Source organism: Cygnus atratus, chromosome 2 (assembly GCF_013377495.2).
Source record: "Cygnus atratus isolate AKBS03 ecotype Queensland, Australia chromosome 2, CAtr_DNAZoo_HiC_assembly, whole genome shotgun sequence".
NCBI classification, from domain to species: domain Eukaryota; kingdom Metazoa; phylum Chordata; class Aves; order Anseriformes; family Anatidae; genus Cygnus; species Cygnus atratus.
Window position 1 is genome coordinate 111,613,388 of NC_066363.1, and position 25,145 is coordinate 111,638,532.

Sequence of the window (25,145 nt, forward strand, 5' to 3'; positions counted from 1 at the left end):
ATAAAGTCTTGTAGTATATCTATGGATCTAACAGTTATTGCATTGATATCTGAGTTTTAACATTAATAATGTAGCAGTGATGAGTACAAGACGAGAGAAAGCACTCCTGTTTAAAATACCACTGACTGAGTCCACATTTACCTTACAAGTGGCTTAACATAAAGCTATGCAAACCAAGCGAACACAGCACAGGTGTCACTCCCAAATGCATTCTATAAAGACAACAGAGATCCAGATGAGGGCTATCCCTACATCAAAGCTAGACATCTCTTGCACTGGACTCTTCAGGATATTCATACCAAACGGATATGCTTTATTCATCAGGGGCCATGTGTCTTACCACTCCTTTGCAGCAACATTCAGCTCAGCTCTTTACTATAAATGAAGTATCATTTGCTTTGTGGGTGCTTATCATCTGTCCTTGTGTGAGCACAGGCCTGCGTTTCCGATTTGTGCATACCATGGCACACATTATTGTTTTAAGTCTATTATTGATGCATTTAAAAAGCGATGATATTAAGAACAGAACAAGCACTCTTTGGAGAAACAGGTTACTAACATTCATTAATGCCCAGGCCTTGCATGTACCTTCAAAGAAAAGTATAATACCAGTGATTTATTTTCAGTCCATAAACACTTTCCAAATATAGTCCATTTGCCAATTCTAGAGATAACCTCAATGACTCAGCAGTCAGCATTACACAAATGCACTTCTTCACTGGGCAGCACAGCAAGCAGGGATAACACAGCTCTGAATACTAATATTAAAACCAAAAATGTTTTCAAAGTCACCGGCAGTCTGAGAGAGACCAAGAGGCCAGCAAGTACATGTTTAGTTTGAGAGATTAAAAATATCAGAGAAGAGGTCAAATTCCACAATGGCTTTCCTCTATTGTAAAAATGCTATCAGCTCTGAGGAATCACTGAATAAACAAGTGACAAGGATAGTTTGGTTGACAAGACAAGGTCGCAGACAGGTGAAATTAACTATAAGAAGTGACACCCACGCACACACCACTAATACTGCCTAAATGGGAAACCATCCGTTTTACTCTTCACACCTGAAGACCCCGGCATTTCATGAAGCCAGAAGCAAACGACTACACAACTGAAAGCACAGCAAAGAACACGAAAAGTAAATTTAGACTCACCCTCCCTTATTCAAGGAAAGGCCACACAACTGCACACTGACAGCCTGCTAGGCCATCAGGCAAGAGATCTTTAACCCTTAAATTAATGACATTTAAGGAGGCCAAATAAAACATACCAAAAAACCCCATCACATGGCAAACTAAGAGGATTTCACAACAGTTAAGCGACATTAAGCAGCAGAAATAACTTAAGGCTTCAAAACAATATTTTTAAAACAATCTCACATAAAACATACAGGTAATAAAAAGTTAAATATCAGGTCTCCCTCAAGAGCATGTGTTAATATCCAGCACTAACCAGGGTAAGTGAAATTTATTTTTCAGATGTGGAGAAATATATACTTTTCAAAATTATTTCATGAAACTAGCTTTTATCAGCTTTACAAGGAAAAAGGCATTATTAAAACCCTAAGTTCCGAGAAGGAAAGGTCAAGATGGAGACGATATCTCCAGAGAATTAGTAAGCGTGTGTGACTGCAGTCACCCGGTTCAGCATCCTAATGTTTTATGCAACTGAGAGACAAGAACAGACCACACAGACAGACTGCCACTGCAGTCAAGTATCTTACACACTTGTGGGCAAAACCCCAGTCATCAAAGTATCATAGATTCAACCGTAAATCCTGTGTTGTTTTTTTACTGCTTCATTTTTTTTCCTGAAACGTTACCAGTCCTTAGCTGACAATACTAGATCTGGGACCTAGCAAGTTTTAGAGCTCTGCTTCTCATCTCTGTTCTTCCAACACACATCAGATACACATTAAGCCAGAAAACTAAAAACAAGCTGATCAGCTTTACATGCCATTATGAAATCACAATGACAGTAGAAGGATAAAAATGTGCACCCTCCTCGTTCCAGTTTGTTTTCCAAGCATGGTGGAGAGGAAAACAACCACCATCCTTACTGCAATAAGGAGCAAAAACACCCAAATACAGTTTCAATTCTGCACATTTCTTTTTGCTTCTCTGTCAGCTTGTACACAGACAAGAGCACCATTTTCAAATACGTTCATAGAAAATAGAACTGGATGATTTCTATTTTAAAAACTTACTATATTAAATACTGTTCCATTAAACTTGATTGCTGCTTCATCTTTCCTCTTTGCAGGCTCAGCTAAGCCCCCTTTCTCCCTGTGTATACGTTAAAAAAATCCACAAACAATTTGTATTCAAGACTCAGAAGTAAACCTCAGACTTGGAGCTGCAGAAGCACAGAGAGGACGGGTTTAATTTCAAGCTAATATGCTTTTACACTGTGTTTCCCCAGAGGCCCGTGAACTGATTCCACGTTAGTTTACACAAGGCTGCTTAACAACTGCTGAGAACGACAACAACAACAAAAAGTCTACAAGCCAAGCTTTGAGAAAAATATTAATCCACTCTAGAAAGTGCAAGAACAGGTTAACAGTGTGCTTTGAGTTGGGCAATATGGTGCTGAGTGGAGAATGCCTTCAGACAAGTTGTGTGACTAGCTTGCACACAGGCCAGTAAGAGAACAAGTCACAAAGGGTTTTCCTGCCACTAGAAATTGTTTAGATTTGCCAACAGATTATATTCAAACACATCATTACCTACAAAGAAAAGGATTAACTTTTGAAACATACATGCTTAAGGAAAAAACCTTTGGGACCCTGCTGCACCAAATACCAGCAGCATTCATCTTTTGTCCTATAGTAATACCCAGGCAGCCTTCTGTCAGCCAGGACTGTCTGATGCCCAACAGCCTTTCATATAAGCATTTGACCAAAGATCTTATCGTCTGCTTTGAAATTGAAGCACTCTGTCAATATACATAATACTCTTTCAGAAAAGAAAAGGAATCATATTTACTTATCTTCTCCCTGAATGGAGTCCCGGTATTTGTTATTTTACCAAGCCTCCATCTGGGCTGCTGTTCAGCTTCCGTGCCCACTCTGGTGACCTATGAGTCTTGGCTGCTCTAGGAAAGTCCCGGCAAAAAAGTTATGTTTTGAATCCCCCTATCTCATGGATACTTTGGACTTGCTTAATTGCTTCCTTTGCATAATGCTGACAGGGATGCTATCTTCACAGACCTTTAGGTTGCTTTCTATCTGCAAAGCTGCAGTAAGTAAAGAAAACGCTTCCAGTGGAAAAACATTGTGCCATCTGCAAACATTTCACTATTGAATTGCTTTGAATATCTCATCTTTAGAGCTTTAGCACAGGCAAAAGACACACACGTATGTAAAGCACCAAAAAATTAGCACAGCAAGAATCATCAAGGCATGACTACAACCGTTGACATGACAAGTAAGAAGAGAAACAATCTGCCAAATGACTTCTGTCAGCAGCTTTGTTCTCTTGTATTCCATGCCTACACGCCATTCCACAGCACGTTACATCCCGTGCTCTCCTGGTTAAGGGATAAATACAGCCTTTATCTCAGCATTTGTTTTAGCACAGAGAACCTTCCAATTAACTTGTTACTTCTGAACAAGATTCAGGCTTATTTAAACTAATTAACACAACTAGGTATTCCTAGTACATTTCTACTTATTTGGAGGGAGAGAGGATAGGGTCAAGTCAGACTCCTACAGCCAATAAAGATTTACTCAACACCTCAAGTCTCTCACTACCAGACACTTCTTACCTTGTCCAGTGCAATTATCAGTCTGAAAACCCTTCTTTTCACCAAGTTTACAAGCTGAGCAGCATTTCATCTGTTTGTAGTGTTGCCTACAGGCCTTGACACACCAATGTCTCTCTCACCTTGGTTTCCACTACCTTCAACAAGAGGCTCTGAACTGAATGGATAACAGAATCTATTGTGCTCCAGTGACTGACAGTAACAACAACAAAAAAACCAGGACTGCCATCTGTACCTGAGCACAAGAAAGAGCAGAGAAAAAGGCATCGGTGTCATGACTTGAGGGACTAAGGACTGCCATGGTTAAGTCTAGCACAACAGTCAGCCAAGACACAATTCTGTCCCCAGCCCTAACACCAAAATCATGAAGTTTAATTCCTTTTTTTTGCTTCCCTAGTTTCACTCCCTCAACCCTCTTCACCTCTCCCTCCCCCACTTGGAGGGTTCCTAGGACCTGACAGAGGTTAATGCAGCTGAGTATTTGGCCAGGCGGCAGGCAGGACAGGATCACTGATCGCCTCCAGGGCTTTTTCTATATGGACTTGTTCAGGGTGCCCATATCAACCATTCTCCCTCAGCTGCTCAGCATCATTGCTGCTCCCTCACCTTCACCCACATGAGGGAACTGATAATGAGAAGTCTCGTTACGAAGTCACCTGGCCACAGCTTACAAGCACCTTCTTCATTCACAATCCAATAAGCTGGTCTATGTTACAACAGCCATGCTCATGCATGTCTTCCAGACCACGTAACAGACACTTAAAGACAATTTGTATCCCAAAGAGCAGGCACACATTCATTCACCGAAGCATGCATGAACGTACCTAATCCTTGGATGCTCCATTATGCTTTCACAATATTCAAGAAATATGAAACAAACCAAGGCAGTACACTGAACTTCTAAACTAAGATTAATATTTACTAGTTGAACTGCATGAACTTCTTTTTTTTTTTATTTGCAGTACAACAGTTATACATACAGAAGATAACATATTACGCCATGGTAAAGGTAACCAAATCCAAGGACTATGACCTACAGCTTGCTGACCTTAAAGTCCCTGCAGAAATGACAAGCTTAATACGTTACAAAAAACTCTGTCCAAGTATACAGCTCATTTAACCCAAGAGATGAAGAAAACAAGAACTTTCATTTTCTGAATCCCATATATCAGTGGCAAACGGTTTTCATCAGCCTGTAAACAAAGTCCCTTTTGAAAAAAAAAAGCTATAAAAAAACCACCTACAAACAAAGGAAGAAGATCTAAGCCACCAACAGACTGCAAATGAAGCCGACCGCTATTTGTTCTAAATTGGTACTGCAAGATCCAGCATTAATGTTAAATATAGGCTTTGACAGTAAAAGTGAAACTTAAGAGAGTCGAGGTACTTATCAGTACACTATCTAACGTCGGTTAATTAAGAAGCAAGCTTAAAAAAGAAAAGAAGCTGATTCCTTTTCTGAAAAAAAACAGGATAAACCATACCTCTCAGGTTCGTATGGCTTCAGTGCATGGAGCTCAAATAGCAGGGACAGATTTTAACCTTACCCCGTTACTCTAGCAAAAATAACTGTGCAAGGAAGGAAATCACAACCTTCAGTTAAACTTCAGTTATATAAAATCGCCACGGACTACAGCAGTACGAGAATCAGGCTGCTTCCCGAAGGCAGATCCTGCTACCTGCCAGAAATAGTCCAAGGGAAGTCCTGCTCCGAAACACCACTTCCTAACCTTGTGCCAAAGTCACTGCAGAAACCCTTCCGAGAAACCCGGCAAAGCCCCGGCTTGCAGCGAGCAACCGACCTGCCGCCCCCCCTCGCACCTTCCAGCGGGGTGCCGAGCCCAACCCTCGCCTCCTTCCGACCCGGGGGTGCTCACCCCATTGTCAGGAGGGGGTAAAACCCCCTCGGGCAGGCGCTACGTACCGCCGAGCCGCTCCTCTGGAGCCCCGTCCTTCAGCTCGCAGCGCGCCGCGGGCGCTCCCCGGCGGGGCCGGCGCCTCCCTGCGAGCCACGGGGGGCGGCGAGGGGCGAGAGGGGGGCGGCGAGGAGGGGACCCGCGGGCACCGAGGGGGACCCACGGGGACCGAGGGGGGCCGGAGGCGGCCTGCCGGGCCCTGCCGGTGCCGGTGGCCGAACCCCCGGGGGGGCCGCGGGCAGGGCGGGAGCGCGGCTCCCGGGGCGGGGAAGGCCCCACCGCCAGCGGGCATGGGGCTGGGAGCTGCCGGGGCTCCGGGCCCGCCCCGGGGGTCGTGCTGGGAGCGCACACACCCCCCCTTCGTCATCATCGGCACCGTCATGGTCCCTCCTGTGGCGTCACGGAGCGGTGAGGTCACGCTGAGGAGGAGGAGGAGGAGGAGGAAGCAGGCAGCGCCTGCTGCACTACAGCCGCAAGGGGAAGGGGGCCAAGCGTCGCCCCTTTCCTTCTTTTGGTGCTCTGCGAGCGGTTTCCTCGTGCTACAGCTTACCCTAGAGAGGGGGAATCTGAAAGAAAACTCGGCTCCAAGAGGCAAAATGGGGTTGTGCTGCCTAAGTTAGCAGCCGGGCAGCAGCGCCTGCTATGCTGACAATTTAACTCAAAGAATTCTCCTTAAAGAGGCAAGATAAATGGGTGCAAACGTGCTTGTTGTAGGCAGAACCAGGTTTCATGGGATATTCGCTACACGGGCAGAAGGCAGCGTGGAGCTTGCAATTCCTCTCCGGCAGAGGAAGCGTGCTCAGGGAGCTGCCCTGAGACAAGATGCAAGGAAATAGCCCACCAGGCAGTAGAAGAAGCCTGGAAACAGCAGGGCAGGCACGAAATAAGCTTTTAAATGGCTGTTGTAGCCTTCCCAAAACTAGCTGGGCAGTTTTAAGTTCACAGCAGCGACTTCTTGCTAGAGCAGAGCATCCAGAGTCGTTCCCAGTTACAACACCTGAGCCTTATTTCATCACCAAGATCATGGTAAGAAGAAAAACAAATGAAGGTATTTTTGTTCTTAAGTATTGTTTAGACAAGTGTTCTTATATTAGAGTTTGATATTTCAGCAGTCCTACTTTACTGTTCCATATACTTGAAGGAATATTAAAGGATTTCTGTGGGGGTCACTTGCTAACGCAGAACCCAATATATTGCTTCTGCAATGCCAGCTGAACTACAGCCTAGACATCAACGCTGAATGGTAAACAGCAGTACTCTGTCTTTCAAAAAATGCTGTGGGTTTAAGAACAGCAACACTAGGGACATACTTTTTCAAGAAGCTCAAGTTTTAGGGAGAAATTGCTGCTGTAGTTCCGTTCCTTTATGAGATTATGGTGTCTCTACAACCCTGGATTCCATTTTGAGACAAAACTCTCCAGGATCACATCTCCCCCTGTCATGACTGACTGGTTTCACTAGCTGTGGTGGAAATTCAAGTTCACACCTCTGCCTATCCCTCTGTGCCCAAATCCATGTGCTACCAGATTGAAATAAGGCCTTTAACGCCTACTAAGACTGCTGAAGTTCAAGTAAGGTGAAGTTACAGTTTCACCATATGTTTTGCCATACTCCACTCTGGAAACCTATTTTAGTCTTGCTCGGAGCAAGATGCCAACACAATTAAGGAATACTAACCAACACTATACACCCACTGCTGTAACAATTTCCCCCTCATCCACAAATGGAACTGCCAACTTCACTATTAGATTTTCTTAAAGGAAAAAAAAAATGTAAAAAAGCAATGCTCTGCTAGAGCTTGACTCAAGTAAGTCTAGAAGACTTGTGACTGGAGACAAAAAGGCTTGGAAAGGAATGAAAAAAAATTAAATCAAACCTAGACAATGGAGCCAGTGTTTGCAGCTCACTGTTAAATAACTAGAAGACTAACAGCAACAACGCAACCTCATTTTGATACATAGCTTGCTGATGACAAGAGCCAAAGGGAAGCACTACTGTTACCACAATACAGGAAGACAAATTTATTCCATGGCACTAGGGTGTCCTCTGGGAGATGAAGGGGGCGGGGGGGAAATACTAGGTCTTCCACCCCAGGATGTAATGAGTTTGCCATATATTCCCAAACTGAAGCAGTTGCATTATGCTTAACACCATACAAGATATTTGTCACTGGAAAAGCCACAAGTTCAACAGATACCACTCATACACCCACTAAGCACATGGTCTGAAAAAACAAATTCAGAAGCAGTACTGTTCAACACTTCAGCTAGCCAGCATAAAAAAGAAAAAAATTAAATATTTTAACCTTTGAATAAGCAAAGCAACTGCTTCATTGAGTTCAAGCATTCAATTTCAACATTATAAGCAGTAATTTGCAAGCCAGATCAGACTATTGAGCATTCAGAAGAGAGACTAAGATATCCATTTTTAGAGGAACTTAGCTAGTCTTTAGAAGAGCAAGCTTTCATTAGACATTCAGCATGTGAAACGACAACCTGTCAACAACATGAAATCCTAAGGATGCGTTGGTGTTTTGTTTGTTATTTTGTTTTGTTTAAAGCAGGTAAGCCGGGGAGCTAGCAAGACATACTAAGCCATTCAGACCCTTTATAAAACCCCACAGCACAATACGTACCCCTTCCTGCTTTGTGAATAGGTTGAGGCAGTCAGCCAGGGCCTCACAAGTTTCCTGGGATACTTCAGAGACTACATCGACTTTTTGTAGGAGAGGAGAAGGTATTTCTGAAAGCATCAAAGGATTAGTAGCTTTAGGGGGGCATTATGGATTCTACAGGATTCTTTTAATTATTTTGTTTTGTCTAACTAATACAGACATAACATTCATATTCTACAGAAAGCCAGTGTGAGGAAAGAACAAGTAGCACTGAGGGAATATAAGTTTTCTTTTGCATCCTTTACCCAGTACTGGTATAAGCGACACATGAGTGGATCAAGTTTCTCGTTCAGCATGGCTTGGAAAGCTGAGGTGGCAAGCTACGCAGCAAGACACTGGTAGACTGACTAGCAACCATCTCTTTAACCTTCGTTTAGATTTAAGAGACTCAAGAGTTGCCAGGAGCCAGAATTCAAATACAAAGGACATTGAACTGGTTTAATATAAGTTCATGTGAGAAATGTAGGTTTTTTCCTTCTAGCATGGTACTTATACAGGACGCAAAAGCTTGCGACAATGCAGCTGGAGATTGAGTTTTGAAAAAATAGATGGGGAGCTACAAGGATACTGATCAATAAAAGGGGGAGGAGATAATATTTTCATGGAGTCATCTCCTAGATAAGCAGCATGGCTTGCATAGCAATGCCACCTCACATTGTGCTATGGCCAGTTATGGCAGGGGCTATGTCTAGAACCAGAAGGGCACTACAATAACCCAAAGAGCAGGTAGCAAGTCTTTAACAGTATTTGAGTTCATCTGTCAAGTTTTGTGATGTGCAGCAATTCCTCAGAAGTCAAGCACACCCTTCTCTGAGTCAGTGTATTTGTTGCAATGAAACTAAGCGTTCCTTTAGCGGTCCCAGCCTTTAGGATCTGTTGAAACCACGTTATAACACAGGTGCTTCAAGCTGATGTCACACCAGTAAAGATTATGAGGTTCAGCGGTGACAGTTTTAAAATACCCGCTTGAATTTATTTTGCACCTTGTGCAGAACACAAGGTACAACACATATCCACATCCTAATTGTCCTTGACGCCAAAGCTCCCATCTGAATGGAATTAGGAGTCCCCACTTGGAGCAGCCAAAAACAGCTAGCACCTCGAGAAGGAGGTGCAGCACACTGAATGCAGGAGCAGACACATTTGCAATAAATATGTTTAAATCTCAACGATACCTAGGTTTATAATAGCATGTTGATAGACATCTAGAGAACGATTTTTAAGTATCTAGTCCCCACTATAGCCATTTTTATATTACTCAAAAGCAAGTTCAGTGGCTTGCTCCAAATATTTTGTCAAATACTGTGAGAACGGGGAGAGCTGCAGCAGTTTTCTGTTGAGACCTACAGAGATTATGCATGAATGTGTAAACAGTTCACTGACCCATGAAGTTACAAACTCATTAGAAGAAAAATAGGAACTTATTACTGCTATTGGCCAAGACTAGCAGTTTCTTGGAAACAGATAATATCTGTTTTTGCTTTACTAACGGTTTTGGTTTTTTTAAACTGTATATTCATAGAAAAGAAAAAAATCAATGTCCTCCTTGGTTCTTCAGGTCAACACTGTGGGGTCAGAAAACGTTCCCACATCTGCCAAAGGGAATTTAGCCACCTCAATACTAATTTTGAAGCTTTGTGAATAATTGTTTAACATCTTGTATTATTCAACATCTTTGTCTGTGACATGGGAAGTGGAGTTGGGTACATCCTCAGCAAGTTTGCAGACAACATCAAGCTGAGGGATGCAGTCAATGCACTGGAGGGAAGAGATGCTATCCAGAGGGACAGGGACAGGCTCAAGAGGTAGGTCCATGTAAACCTCATGAAGTTCAGCAAGGCCAAGTGCCAGGTCCTGCTCCTGGGTTGGTGCAATTCCAGGACATGAATACAGGCTGGGTGATGAGTGGATTAAGAGCAGCCCTGCACAGAAGGACTTGGAGGTATTGGTAGATGAAAAAATCGAGTATGAGCCAGCAGTGCGTGCTTGCAGCCCAAAAAGCCAATCATATCCTGGGCTGCATCAAGAGAAGTGTAGCTAGCAGGACAAGGGAGGTGATTCTCTGCTCTCATGAGACCCCACCTGGAGTACTGTGTTCAGCTCTGGGGACTCCAGCACAAGAAAAACATGGAGCTGTTGGAGGGAGTCCAAAGGAGGGTCACAAAAATGATCAGAGGGAAGGGGCACCTCTCCTGTGAAGAGAGGCTGAGAAAGCTGGGGATGTGCAGCCTGCAGAAGAGAAGGCTCCAGAGAGACCTTATAGTGGCCTTCCAGTACCTAAAGGGGGAAGCTACAGGAAAGCTGGGGAGGGACTCTTTGTCAGGGAGTGTAGAGGTAGAATCACAGAATATCCCCAGTTGGAAGGGACCCACAAGGATCATCGAGTCCAACTCCTGGCTCCACACAGGTCTACCCAAAAATTCAGACCTATGACTAAGAGCACAGTCCAAATGCTTCTTAAACTCCAACAGGCTTGGTGCAGTGACTACTTCCCTGGGGAGCCTGTTCCAGTGTGCGACCACCCTCTCGGTGAAGAACCTCTTCCTGATGTCCAGCCTAAACCTCCCCTGCCTCAGCTCGACACCATTCCCTCGGGTCCTATCACTGGTCACTAAAGAGAACAGATCGGCGCCTGCCCCTCCATTCCCCCTCATGAGGAAGCTGTAGACCACGATGAGGTCTCCCCTCAGCCTCCTCTTTTCCAGGCTGAACAGGCCAAGTGACCGCAGCCTCTCCTCATGTCTTCCCCTCTAGTCCCTTCACCATCTTTGTAGCCCTTCTCTGGACACTCTCCAACAGTTTCATGTCCCTTTTGTACTGCGGTGCCCAGAACTGCACACAGTACTCGAGGTGAGGCCACACCAGTGCAGAGTAGAGCGGGACAATCCCTTCCCAGGATACGGTTGGCCCTCCTGGCTGCCAGGGCACACTGCTGGCTCATATTCAACTTGCTATCAACCAAAACCCCCAGATCCCTCTGCGGGGCTGCTCTCCAGCGTCTCATCGCCCAGTCTGTACGTATAGCCAGGGTTGCCCCGTCCCAGGTGCAGGACCTGGCGCTTGCTCTTGTTAAACTTCATGCGGTTGGTGAAGGACAAGGACAAGGTGTAGGACAAGGGGTAACAGCTTTAAACTAAGAGACGGTAGGTTTAGATTAGATATTAAGAAGAAATTCTTCACTGTGAGGGTGGTGAGGCACTGGCACAGGCTGCCCAGAGAAGCTGTGGATGCCCCATCCCTGGAGGTGTTCAAGGCCAGGCTGGATGGGGCTTTGGGCAACCTGGTCTGGTGGGAGGTGTCCCTGCCCATGGGAGGGACTGGGGATGGGGCTGGAACTAGGTGATATTTAAGGTCCCTTCCAATCACATTGTGATTCTGTGAGGATTGTTTTATTGTATTATGAATTAGTCTTCTCTATGAATTAGAGTGTTCCCAATAAAAGACTGGCATCTGTTATGAAATGTTACTTTTCTTTGTGAAGCAAAAACTCAGTGTATCAAGTTAGAGCAAGTGTATCCAGTAGAGCAAGATAGGTTAATGCCACAAAGTAACTGACCCCAGCCGCATATGGAGAAAAGACTCCTCATTGAGAAGGTACAGGCATGAAAGAAGAAATTTTTTCCTCCCCAAACTGCTATTCTATTACAAGGATATAGATTTGTGCAAATATTACAAATTCATGCAAATATTACAAGGGTATGGACTTGTACAAGAACAACTTGTTTTCTAGTTTGAGCTTCATAAATTTTAGTCACAATATTTAAGATGCACTGAGGCTACAAAGGCACAACAGTTAAACACACAAAGGCATCCTGTAAGAACATTTAATATATGAACAACAACCGTACACATTTAAGGTGTTCTAATCTCTAATAAGGGAGATCAATTAGATCAATAAGAGAGATCAATTTAAGATTTATTATTTAAAAGAAAACCTGAAATCTTCAAAGCTGGCATAAAACTCATGGCAGAAGTCCGTGGAATATATCACATCACACCATGCCTCCATTCCCCGTATAGTTTTACGATTTCACTTCTTGCCCTGTTTACTATGCCCCAAGCTTTCACTGTTTCTACTCACTACAACAAAAGTTCTTTAAGGAGGAAGCTACATGAAGAGAGCTAGCTGTTTGTACCTTTCAGGAGACACACTCTGCAATAAACTACCAACTACAGATTTTAAAAGCTCTTGGAAGTAAACCTTTACCTTATATTCCTGTGATACTACCCAGTAAGCACTATATCTAAGGGTAGTTTCACTTCATCACTTCATTTACAGACACTAATAAATTGAGGAAAGCCATCGTAAGTTTTCAGGAGTTTGAAAACATCATTTCAGTGAAATAAAAGCACATGCTGCTTAAGGAAAAAAAAAGAAAAAAAAGAAAATTGCCTGGTAACAAACTGCATTTTATAAGAATAAGTTTTACCTTTTGTAACGTCCAAAGATTTAACCATTGCAAGAAAGTCTGAAATCTCTTTACTGAGTCTTTGCTGGCATGCTTGAGCTTTCTGGAAGAGAGCAAGGGCAGCAATTTCAGAAGGACCTTGTTCTAGGGAAAGCATACATCTATTCTCTTAAGTACATTGAAACTTTTTAATTTGGAGAGCATTACCTATTAACAAATTTGAACTTGTTTTTGAATTACCTTCAAAGACAAAAGCAAACAGACGATTTATGCACATATTATTGACCAGCTTTCGTTTAAATTAGCATAACAAACGAAACCCCAAAGTTATATAATCTGTTCTGCTTTTCCAATTTTTTCTCCCCCTTTTTTTATTAAAAAGTTTGAAAACCCAGGAAAAGCCATTGTGTTCCTTGTCAAAGGGCAAGCAAGAGTAAGCAAATGCATAAATTAGCTGACATCTGGCAAGTACAAAGACTTACAGGAACACATCCCAAGATCAAATCCCAAGCCTGCATTTGAACGTGCAGTTATCTGTTGATAACATCACCTTCTTGAGCAGGCTGCTGGGAACTGCCAGCAGCAGTTATCCTCCCATGTCCTTTCTGCCATTCTCTTGTTGTACCGAAAGGTTAAGGTACAAGTCATATGGTGCTCAGTCACATGATTTATTTTTTCTACATTGCAGTGTCAGAAATTCTGCCTACTCCCCATTAAAGCAAAAGGGTTTTAGAAGCATGTATACAGCAAAAAACAAGAATCACAGCCTCAACGCTAGAATAATCACAAAATGACTCATTTACATTGGAAGTCTGAACAATCATTGTGCAATATACCTGATGTGACCTGAGGTGTTAAAGGCTCATTTCTAAGCCATTTCACTCCCTCTTTTATAGAGGTACATACAGCTGAAGGTTAACTTTGGTAACATCAAAACTAGAGTACAAGCACAGTATACAAGGCTCCCTCTCCTGGCTGAAAGACTTAAAACAACTTTCTACTTCGTAGTGCTGGTAAAATTGGAAAGAAAAAAAACACCATCCTATAACTAGAATAAACACGCCATTTTACGCATACAGTCCAAACAGGAATATATCACAATAAACAATGCAAATACAAGCATCATTTATGTACCCAGGGAAAGAAAGAACCATTACTTTTGGCCAAAAGCACACTAAGTATCCCTGCACAAAACAGTGCAACTGCAACCGCCTAGATACACAAAACAAGTATTTAGTACATACTTTCAGAGTTTCTTGTAGGTCTGTAACAGATACTGTATCATCTTCCTCATCATCACTACTCAGCTGTTCCTGTGTGCAGTAATGAGTGCTATAGGCAGAGTGGTCTTCTATGGCTTCCAGCCAACTCTGAACAGAAAAACAGAAGTTAATACATTTCAAAGGTCATCCCCAGAAGGCAACAGCATATATGCAAAAGAACAAATTAAATTGTTCTATATATATGGCATTCAATAGAAAAATGTGACATCTTAGGAAGCAAAGACTAACAAAAGTTTCAACATATTCAAGATAAGATGCAATGCGGTCGTAGTGCTACTAGAACTTAACTGATCAGACTTGAAGCACAAAAAGCTCACATAAAAACATTGTATCAATTAATAAAAGACTGCAGAAATTGTATTTTGCACCTTTGGTTTTCTGTTCAGACAGCAAGGTCCCTGTGGCAAAGTCAGCCTTCTTTTGCATGACAAACTCTGTACAAAACTTCAGGCACTATCATAATTAAGAGGTCGATTCTTTTCCTGCTCAGAGGATGACAGAGGGGCTCAGGTTAGAAGGGACCTCTAGAGGTCATCTGGTCCAAGCCCTGCTCAGGCAGGGTCACCGGGTTGGCTCAGGACCAGATTTAGAAGGCTTCTGAATATCTCCAAGGATGGAAACCACAACCTCTCTAGGCAACCTGTGCCCTTCACCAGACTCCCTCCAGTATATCCGTATGTCTGTCACAGTGGGGAGCCCAGAACTGGACGCAGTATTCCTGATGCCTCCACCTCTGCTTCATCTCTAGTTAACATACCTGTAGAAGTACAATACTAACTACACTACAAAAAACTCGTGTTGTTCCCCCCCCAAAAAAAAAAATTAAATATCATCTGTGAGATTGGCTAAGAGTAGACCATATCATGAAACCTCCTTTTGTTTGGGATAACGAACTATGACAGAAAGTGCAACTGAAGGAAGTTGCAGTAGAAATCTACCGGATGGAGAAGTTTATGAAAAAGAAGAAGTTAGACTACAAGGCATAGTACAGACTCAGCTGGAAAACAAGGAAATACTAGTTTTAAAGATGCTAGCAACAATATGCCCATTTTTGCAATCTACTCTATAGTCATGCTAAGAGATTCAATACATTCACTTACATTACCAAGTCCTGATAGTCCAGATACTGAATCTGTCACTAATGCACCCGTAGCTAGCTGTATGCAAATTATTTTCATTATAGAAATCATTACATCTTAAAGCCTTTAATAAAGGCTCATTTTTACCTCTCTTGTTTGAGAAGGAAGGCTATTTTTAGGGATCTTGAAACGATGAACAGTGTCATCAAAACACCTGACAGAAAAGAAGCAGCTGTCTGTAGATTTTACCTAAAGCAATGGGGAGAAGAGACAAAATGAGTATAAATAATCAGTAAGAAAAGGCAAAATTGTGTAAGAGTAAGCAAGGTGGAGAATTACTCTCAGAAGTTTTTGCCTCAGTTTTGATGCAAAACAGGTAGTTTACAAAAAACTTTCTCAGAGCAGCTGTGCAGAGTGTGCTGACTTGCACTTTACCTCATGAATGAAAAGACAGAAGTTCTTTATGTCAAGACATTATATTTGCATAGCATTGATTGATTCAGACAGGATCTCAGCAATGGTGCAAAACCACCGAAGTTAAGGAATTTGTAGGTATAGAAAGGCAAGAATCACTTTTCATACAACAAGAACATATGTAACACAGCTTGCGGTGCCAGTTTATAGACCTAGAACAGGCTATCTAAAGAAGTATTGAGATTATCCTAAATGCATTCCCCTTGAGCACTTCATCTTTCTGCACATTATGTGCCTTTCTTTCCCTCTCATACACTTCAGCAGTAAGAACGTCTGAGATACAATTATTTTTTCTTCTGAGAGGTGGATTGTCACACCTGGCTTGTTTTTACTGTCTTCCCTCCATCCCTTCCCAAAAAGGATTCCAACAAACATAACTGAATTTAAGGAAGTGTTCAAAAGTTGACGTCAGAACTGATTTGTTCTCATCTGAAATGAATTTAGTTTACACATTCAGTCACCAGTAGTCAGTGACAGCTACAGGAGGAACTAGTTATTTGCTGTTCTGTATCACATGCTACAAACAACTGTTTTGCACAACTCAAGAGGCATACTATCAGGAAGTCTTATGTTTGTTTAAATCTTCAGGACTTTGGGAAGAAGTGAAAGAGCTAAAAAGCAACACAGAATACTTTGCCTGACAAGAACCGCTATGGTTTTTGCAACAGCCCAAGCTTTTTCACTTAGTAAAAATAACAGGCAGGCTTGCAACCTAGCTGAAGCTTTCATCGTCTGGATATAGAACACTATCACAAAACAACAACAAAATTAAAAAAAAAAAAAGCAGACAGTAGTTACAAATCTTATTTCACTTCCTACCGTGCACACAGCTTGTGTTAGATGCTTGCATCCCTGACGATGCTCGTTATTTACAGCATCAGCTCTTTGAAAGAAAAAGAGATTTAATAACATGAAGATTGGAATTATTTAAATCACTTATCAGAAATTTAAATAAAGAACTTACTGTCTCCGATACCAGGAAAGGACTCCATGCTCGAGTACTATCCAGTAGAGTTTCCAACCAAAAAATCGTGAGCTCTAAGAAAAACAAAACCAAACCCAAAAAAAAGTAAGGTTAAAAGCTGAACAGTTGCTAGTCCCAGTAAGCTTGATTGCTTGAAGGTGATTACGTAAAACCATCAGTCGTGAGGAAAACATTTTACCTGCTACATGTCATAAAATGGCTTGGGTTGGAAGGGACCTTAAAGGCCATAGGGTTCCAACTCCCCCACCATGTGCAGGGACACCTCCTACCAGACCAGGTTGCCCAAAGCCCCATCCAGCCTGGCCTTGAACACCTCCAGGGATGGGGCATCCACAGCTTCTCTGGGCAACCTGTGCCAGTGCCTCACCACCCTCATAGTAATGAATTTCCTCCTAACCTCTAATCTAAATCTCCCTTCTTTTAGTTTAAAACAATTTCCCCTTGTCCTATCATTATCTCTCCTGAACAAGAGGTTGTTCTCCATCTTTTTTATAAGCAGTCTTTAAGTACTGAAAGGCTGCAATGAGGTCATCCCAGGGCCTTCTCTTCTTCAGGCTATCTTGGTGGTCGCAAACATCTGAGAAAACTTTACAATTATAGTGCTATTTTCTTTTCTGGAATATGCCATAAGACAAAAGCTTTGATGAGCTTGCTATTCAGTCAGAACTGACATATTTAAATGGTGCATTTTTTAATTTTACAGGGATTGTTAATCACCATACAATTCTACTTTGTTTTGTTTCTCTTGATTTTCTTACATCAAGATATCTAACTGCAAAATTTTACCTTTCACAAGCCTTGGTACACAGTTTCAATTTAAAAATCAGCTCTTATATTTGTGTGTGTGAATAGGAAAATTTACACTGAAGAAAGCTTCTACAAGTCTTCAAAGATTTCATGAAGGAATATAAAAAATATAAGCACTCGTACAAGATTTTTAAAAAAGCTCTCAAGGGGAAGAAAAAGATCTTTGAATATCATAGAAAAACAAGCATTTGACTGACATTTTCCCTGAAAGTTTCAAAGATTTTCAAAGGTGAACTTGTGGCAAAATATTAGTCATAAATTAAACACACACCTATTCAGGAGAGGAAAAGTGTTTTGCCCATCACACAGATAAAGGCACAGGCTCCCTCATCCATCATCTGCTACTTATGTACACAAAATTACATACTTGTATATCTTATACGCTATTTTAGAAAAAAAAAATAACATACCTTCCACAGGAGACCTTCGTAACGTCTCAAGGGTTTGTTGGTAACCTGCACAAAAATTAAAGCTTATATAGGAATAGCTCAAAACTAGCCAACCTTTGCAAGTGGCATTTTAAATGGGTACAAAAGTTCTTACCTTTCCAGTTTTACCTCCCAGTATCAGTTTCATTTCTGCACCTTGGGCTAAATCAAGGGGTGTCTGATCTGTTCAGCAACCAAGACAAAGCATGAGAATTTGATGAAAAAACTAGATGCAATTGGCTTAAGATAATCACCCTAACACTGTGTATACCCATTGGTCCCACAGACATCTAAAGTTTACTGGAAATGGGGAACCCCAGCTCCTCAGGGGCAGAAGATGAACAAGGATTCTGAACTTTAGTGTGCTGAGCTGCCCTACAGAGTTCTACCAGCCACAGAGGGTGCCTTTGCTCTTGGTTATTTAAGTTTGTTTTCAGCACTTCAGCTATGTAAAACAGTTCAGAACATTCACAGTTAGCAAGGTGGAGGTATCTTTAATCAGATGACGTCAAATACACCATAACATCTGCGTAAAGATTTCCTGGACTTGCTTTCATGATTAATCTAATGATCAGAAGCCTTTTGCTGAAAAGGCACTTTGTCTGGGTCATGCCTTCAATCTTAGCACTTTCGTTACCAGTGTCTAAAGCTCAGTGTTTACACCAAGAAAACAAAAGCCAGGCTTGTTTCATGGTTAAGACAGATAACAAGTAAGCTTTCTAGAAATTACTGAAGTAGGAAAATAAAAGCTTATATGAGAAGTATTTTGCCACAGGTTGTAAGTCTCCTGCAATTTAGTCAGTGTTGGACTACCTGTATTACTGATACAGAGCTTGTAAAGCACTAAGTTTTTCCCTGAACATTAAGTTGTAAGTAACATAGCTTATAGAAGCTGTTAAGTTTTTGTTTTCTCTTAACACACTTTACGTACTTTCATGTGGTACTCACCATTTTTGTTTCTTATTTTAGGATCTGCTCCACTTTTCAGAAGTTTTAAAGCACAGTGTTTATGGGCACGGTATGCTGCACAATGCAATGGTGTGTTCCCCATCTGATCTGTACAGTTGATATCAGGTGGTTTGGGCTTATTTAACTGAACCAAAAAAAAAAAAAAACAAAACCAACAGTTTGGTTGGCTTACCAGTTTCCCCTCCCTCTCCAGATGTCACCTTCATCCTTTTGAAAGCTTGAAGTATCCTAGTTAGGAACAGTTGTGCAAGTTTGGCAATGAAACAGGCAGGTAGCAGTTGTTCTGAGAAAGGAAAAGACTACAGCTATCAAGGAAAATGTTCAGCTGTAGTAAGGAACTTTTTTTTTTTTTTGTATGCTATATCCTTCTCACCTCTTTCTCTGCTCAGAATCTTGGTAAGCCGCACAATGCCAGAGAGAACTCCCCAACACCGGAGTTCACTCATCTATATCGTTACTTTATCTGACTTTTGGCCTGAGCCAAAACTTACTGTTTTTTATGCAAGACAAGAGTCACAGTCTGAAAGCTAGTACTGGCCAGTACTAAATCTGGAACAAGTTTATGTAGCCACCCTGTTTCAGAGAATAAAGATTTTGTATAGTAGGGTGGTAGGCCTGCCATTCTCAGCAACAGCACTACTCTGAGCCATTTAAAAGTTCCTGGTATAGGCAGTCTGTCATACAAACAGTTCTGCTATGTTCTGAAGTCTAACTACCACAGAAACTTAAGATTTGAGCAGCTATGTAACTGAGGGGAGGAAAAAATAGTTTTAATTGAACATGATTTTGAGAAACTGACCCTGTTCCCATCAAAGAAAAAGGTTATTAAGTATGACACCACTAACGCCCCTAAAATACCACTATACTTCTCCTGCAATATGTGGCTATTTGAGGTATACATGCAATTATAGTTAAGCTTCCAAACCAAAGGGAACTTCCTCAATAAAAAGGCTAAGTTGGTTTTTAGCAGTCTTAGGGGACTAGATTCACAAGTGACTGATGACAATTCTAGAGAAACTCAGTGTAAGCCTTCTACATTAGCCACATGCTACATCAGAGAAATTATTCCTTAATAACAGGATTCCTGTGGCAACAATTTAACTAAGCATCAATATTAACCACCTTAATGTGTTTCATAAAGGATAAACTGCTACAACTGTTACTTACAGTTTAACTGGAAAGAGAAATCAAGAAGAAACAGCTTGTGAAAGTATAACCTCATCAACATCAAGATCTCATGTACCTGAGTTCCTGAGCAAGCACAGATTTTCACTCCTTCAGAGAGTTTTATATCTGCCCTACCGCTGCCCTTCAAAACATCTTTTAAGCCACCTGCCTGTGCTTTCAGCAGCTTATACCTTGTTACAAGGTACTATTTGAAGGAAGTTTCATATGTAGACTCATTGAGATAAAAAACCCTCCAGCCATTTCAGTGTATGTACACGAAAGTTTTTGAGAAGTCACAGGAAGAATGCTTACTGTTTTTGACTCAAGTAGACTGAAGAACCCTGTTTAAGACAGCTACGGAACGTCTAACTTTTAATACTAACTTTTAGTAGATCTACTGAGAATCTCAACAGAAGGAAAGCACAAGAGCCACTAGTAGGTTGACTTCAAGAAACCACAATAGAAGGAGTAACTAGAAGGTTAGAAACACATGCAGGAAAAAGAAAAAAATGGTCTGAAGTCCAATTAGAAGATATGGAGAAACTATACGATTAAGTTATCTTTCCCAGACAATTGCGTTAAAATATGCACCACAGTATTTTTTAGTAAAGTTTTCAGGATAAAGGAGAATTAACAATAAAAAGGTATCTTTCAAGTAAGTGCCATTCTGTTCCAAAAGGAGGGCACTAGAGAACAAATTCTTGTCTATTATGTCTCACAAAAGAAGACTTAAGCAGCTAAAGAGGTTTCATGAGTATAATAGTCTGCTAATTAAAGGAAAAAAAAAAGGAGCAGAAAAGTCCTGAACATCAGTAGGCAAAATATAAGAAATTCTCAAGATAAAGGGCCATTCAGGAGAGCTACACAAGCTCTCCACTGAGATTTTACCTAAGGTTAGAAAAGTCAAGGAGGTTGTAAGTAGAAAAAAGTTCTTTGGATTTCTTCAAGAGTCAGCAGTAGTTTTAAAATTGTAATGCAATGGTCACAGGTCCAATTCAAAGGATTCCAGGAAAAACCCATGTCACTACTAAAAATTCTCAGGCTAAAAAAAAAAAAAAAAAAAAAAAAATAGTACTTTGAGATGTTTTAGAGGTCCACATATAGCTGTCCTCACATAAACAGAGCTCAATGATGCTAAATCTGAAATATATACATATTTTAAAAACAAAAAAAGTTTTGTTACATGCCATATGAGAGACAGCACAAAGCTCTTTTTAACAACAGATTACTATGAGGAGTCACTTTTTTCTATATTTTTCCCCCATATCACTTTAAGGCTTAGTCAACAGGCACACAATGTCAAATGCAGCAGGTGTTATGAATCACCAGAATCAAGAACAGACCACTTATGCCAGTGTATTAATTACAATTAGTACAATTATGCCAGTATATTAATGTACTATTCTTCTACATGAGGTACTCCCTACATCTCTGGTTCTCTCTCCAGTTCAGAGAGGACAGTACAAAAAGTACAGATAAGAATATCAAGGCTGACCCAAGATTTTAAAAGTTTCCATGCAGGGAGTTAGATGGACAAAGGCTCTTTAGCCTAAAAGGGATCAATTTAGATGAGGGAAAGATAACAACGGAATGCCAAATCATTAAACATACAAATCCCACAGTTGTGAATTTTCCATTAAAAGTAAATAGGAGCATTCAGACTGCTTTAATGTATTACCTTTTAAGACTAAAGGTGCTAATCAGATGGAGAATGTTCTACACTGCACATATGACTTCCAAGGAAACTCTTCAGTACTCTCAAGAAAACTTGAGTTTAAGCACTGAGACGCTGCTTCAAAATCCAACTGGTTCTTGGCAGCCTGCTACAATTGACTCTGTTCTGCAAGCCGTTATCTAGTTGGACTAGGTAATTTGCAGAGGCACCTTCTGGTCTCAGTTCTTCGGTGATTCTGCTTCTCCCATAGCTCTACTATACCATGGTATTGTTCAGTTTAAATTACCTTCAATGTGTGTGCACACACACAAAGTCTTCAAGTGTTTCTCAACCTGGAACTGTGCTGTGCAGGTTACTGTTCATTAAACACTAGAGACTTCAGCTGCAGTGGCTGGTGGGAACAAAAGCTTACTTTCAAGACTGAAAATAGGCCATCCTGCAGTGGAAACACACTGCTATGTCAAGAGATCCAGAACCATTACACTGGAATTTACAACTATATGAAGACTATTTAGAAAAATAACACGAAAGATGTAGAAAACCACTGTTTTGCAACCTCCAACAAGGAGGTTAACAACCTGGGGCTTCAGCATCTTACTGATATAATATGGTGCACAGCACTAATATTCGGAAGTCACAGCACTTTGAAATGCAATGCCCAATGTCCCTTTGTTACACATTAGCATCACAGCTTCAACCACATGACACTGAAGTATTGCAAATACTTGAATCCTTACCAAAGCAGACAGTTTCCCTGTTTCCCCATCTCTTGCTGCTCCTAAGAGTTCTTCTTCCAATTTCCTTTCTTGTGTCCTTTCCACTGCTGTTTGGGAAAAAATAAAAATAAAATACAATCAGTCTCAACGAATTGGCAGGTATGTCTGAAGTACACAAGCCTAGGGAGAGAGAAGCGTTTCCAGGATTATTTATTTGGGATAGGTAAATGGATTATTTATTCAGAAACAACTGTGTCAAAGACAAAAATCTGATGTTCAGAAAATTAATAATATTTGACAAGACATGCGAGTTTGTATACACACATGCATTAATTACTTTTAAACACTTATAGCCCAAATCCAGCCTCTAGTAAAAGAGAAAATGTGAAAACTACATGCCAACCCCACCACATCTTCCTTGCATTCCTTTCAATTTCTCTTCTATTCTTCCTATCATCCCACAGAAATTTTATTCTTCTCTTACAATCAGCAGATGAGCGTTGGTAAGGACTGTTATCTCTACAACTGAGCGTCAAATCTGAAGAGATCCCTTTTCACATATATAGTCTGCAGCATTGGACACAGCTCTTCAACATTATTTAGGGGCAGTACATAGTAACACTTGGAGGCAACAGTTCTTGGACTCTCCAAAACTGTAAATAGTGAGGCTAGGTGGGTATTTGGACACCACTTCCCTTACTTTCATCACCTTCGAGATGGTGGAAGAAATGTGGGGAAGGTTGGTTTTTATTTTTAATTCTTCTTCATTTGGGATAAGCTCCAAGACTGCAACAGCAAGCTCTAAATTTGATCTAACACTGAGTCACCTTTGCAAGCTGTTCAGAATTTTGCTCTTTATCAATCTTGTTGACAAAGCCATTTTCTATTCTTGACTTCAACTTTTCCTTTTCCAGAGTGCTGCAGCTTTGACTGCCATGTACTATTCAGAGCTGTATCAAGGATCAGCCCAACAGGATTGAAATATTTACTCGAATAATGCTACTAACATTTATAATACACAGCTCTCCAAGTCACTTGCAGACATACCATAGAAAAAATAATCTGTCAGTATTTTAGGAAACAAAATAAGTTGTATTTTTTCTTTCTAATTTCCGTATTTAGATAGAAAATTCAATTGAGCTTCTGTAACTTGCAAGAAAATAACAGATTTTAGAAAGTGCAAGTGTTTAACAAACAATCTATAACCTATTAAAGTTACCTTCCAACATATTCCTTATGTCTTTATCATGAGTAACTTCTTTTGCTGTCTCTCCACTCCCATTAACAATAGAAGTATCAGCATTACACTGCAAGAGTAACATCACCACCTCCTGGAAAACAATTTGAAGAACACTGCTTATCTATTCCAGTTGTGGTAAGGCCAGAACCCAGCTTTCCAGCATTTGACATCCTGTAAGAGGAGTTGTACAATAACCTATCACCACTAACAAAAACAGGAAGGAATGTTTCCAAGAGATCGAAGAGCAGGACTAACTGCCACCTTCTCTTTCATAGCAGCCAGGTTGAGGGAACTAACAGGGTTATGGCTGAACAGACCCACTCTGATTTAAAAGCATATCAAGTGTATTATATAAATACTGAATTTGACAGATGAAAATAATATTACTGGCTCTTGGTAAGAGAAACCTTGTGGCTAAATAGTCACTCTTTCAGTAGGGCCAAGAGATTATTCATAGATGTAGTGCTAGTTTGGGAGTGATGATAGGAAGCAGGGAACAAATCAAACTAGTCTCACATCACAGACCTGTATGAAGCCCGCTAGTTCTACTTATCTATGAAAAAACAACCGTTCCAGACACCGAATGGTCAAGTCTGTCCTAGTTTATATTTCTGCCCCTCCAGAAGCCACCGAGATTAAAATAAAATGTGTTTTCTATCTACGTAACTATACATTTAATTAGGAGGAACAATTCCTACTCCTCTTACTCAAACATACCAGGCACAAATTGACCTGTTGTACTTTAGCAGTAGATTAGATCTACTAGCAGAGATCTTTACACTGTCTTCCACATGGTAACTAGCATCTGCAGCTACAGATAGTGCCACACTCAAGCATTTTCTCTGGCATTAAGCAGAAGCAGCGCAGAAGCACCAGTTAGTTACACAACTGATGCACAGTACGTCAGTGGAAGACAAATACTACTATTTCTTTCTCTGTCCGCTAGCAACACCGTCACCACCAGAAAGCCAAAAAAGATATGACAAAGCGTACCACAGAAAACCACAGACCAGTCTTCTCTTGTCTTCAGAAAAAAGAAGATATTTGTACCATGTTTTTGTTTTGGACAGAGTTACAGCAGCTATGCAATGTGCCCAGTTCTTTTGAACACTCTGTACCAAAACAAACGATAAGTCTTTTTCAGAGAGATGCTGTATCAATACCTTTTTGAAGTGATCTTACTGCTAGAGTTTCCTTAACAATCCTATGAGTGAGGCTTAAAAAAGCTAACACATTTTACCTTACGTCCTGTGAAAGCTGCACGATGGAGCGGAGTGTCTCCCATGTCATTCAGCACATTCACATCTGCACCAGCCTAAATGGCAAGAGCAAAAGACATCTGATTGTTATTCCAACAGGAACTGTGAAGATATTCCCTGTGACTAAAGGGGGCCTCATGACAAAACTGGATCAGAACTTCATACAACCATACTGGAAACAAAGGTGAATTATGTATGCAAGATTCATAGCCAGAATCGTACAAATTGCTTCAAAAAGGAAAAACCTCTTGTGTTTTTTCCAGGCATCTCTTTCACTTTTGAGAAGGTAAACAGAAAAGGTTAAC

The 25,145-nt window shown here is 41.0% G+C and overlaps 1 protein-coding gene across 8 annotated transcripts in view; it reads right to left on the reverse strand.

Moving 5' to 3' along the window:
* Positions 1–25,145, reverse strand: part of OSBPL1A (oxysterol binding protein like 1A) — a 77,723-nt gene that overhangs the window by 41,721 nt on the left and 10,857 nt on the right. For 4 of the 8 annotated variants that reach the window (XM_035564056.2, XM_050708458.1, XM_050708460.1 and 1 more), the window contains 12 exons: positions 24,822–24,896; positions 23,561–23,672; positions 22,363–22,448; positions 18,763–18,907; positions 17,930–17,997; positions 17,797–17,841; positions 16,559–16,632; positions 16,414–16,477; positions 15,268–15,369; positions 14,003–14,128; positions 12,780–12,861; positions 8,311–8,417 (listed from right to left, as the gene is read on the reverse strand). In XM_035564056.2, coding sequence (XP_035419949.1) covers positions 8,311–8,417; positions 12,780–12,861; positions 14,003–14,128; positions 15,268–15,369; positions 16,414–16,477; positions 16,559–16,632; positions 17,797–17,841; positions 17,930–17,997; positions 18,763–18,907; positions 22,363–22,448; positions 23,561–23,672; positions 24,822–24,896 — 1,086 coding nt within the window. The other 4 variants (XM_035564058.2, XM_035564059.2, XM_035564060.2 and 1 more) reach the window with 4 other exon arrangements.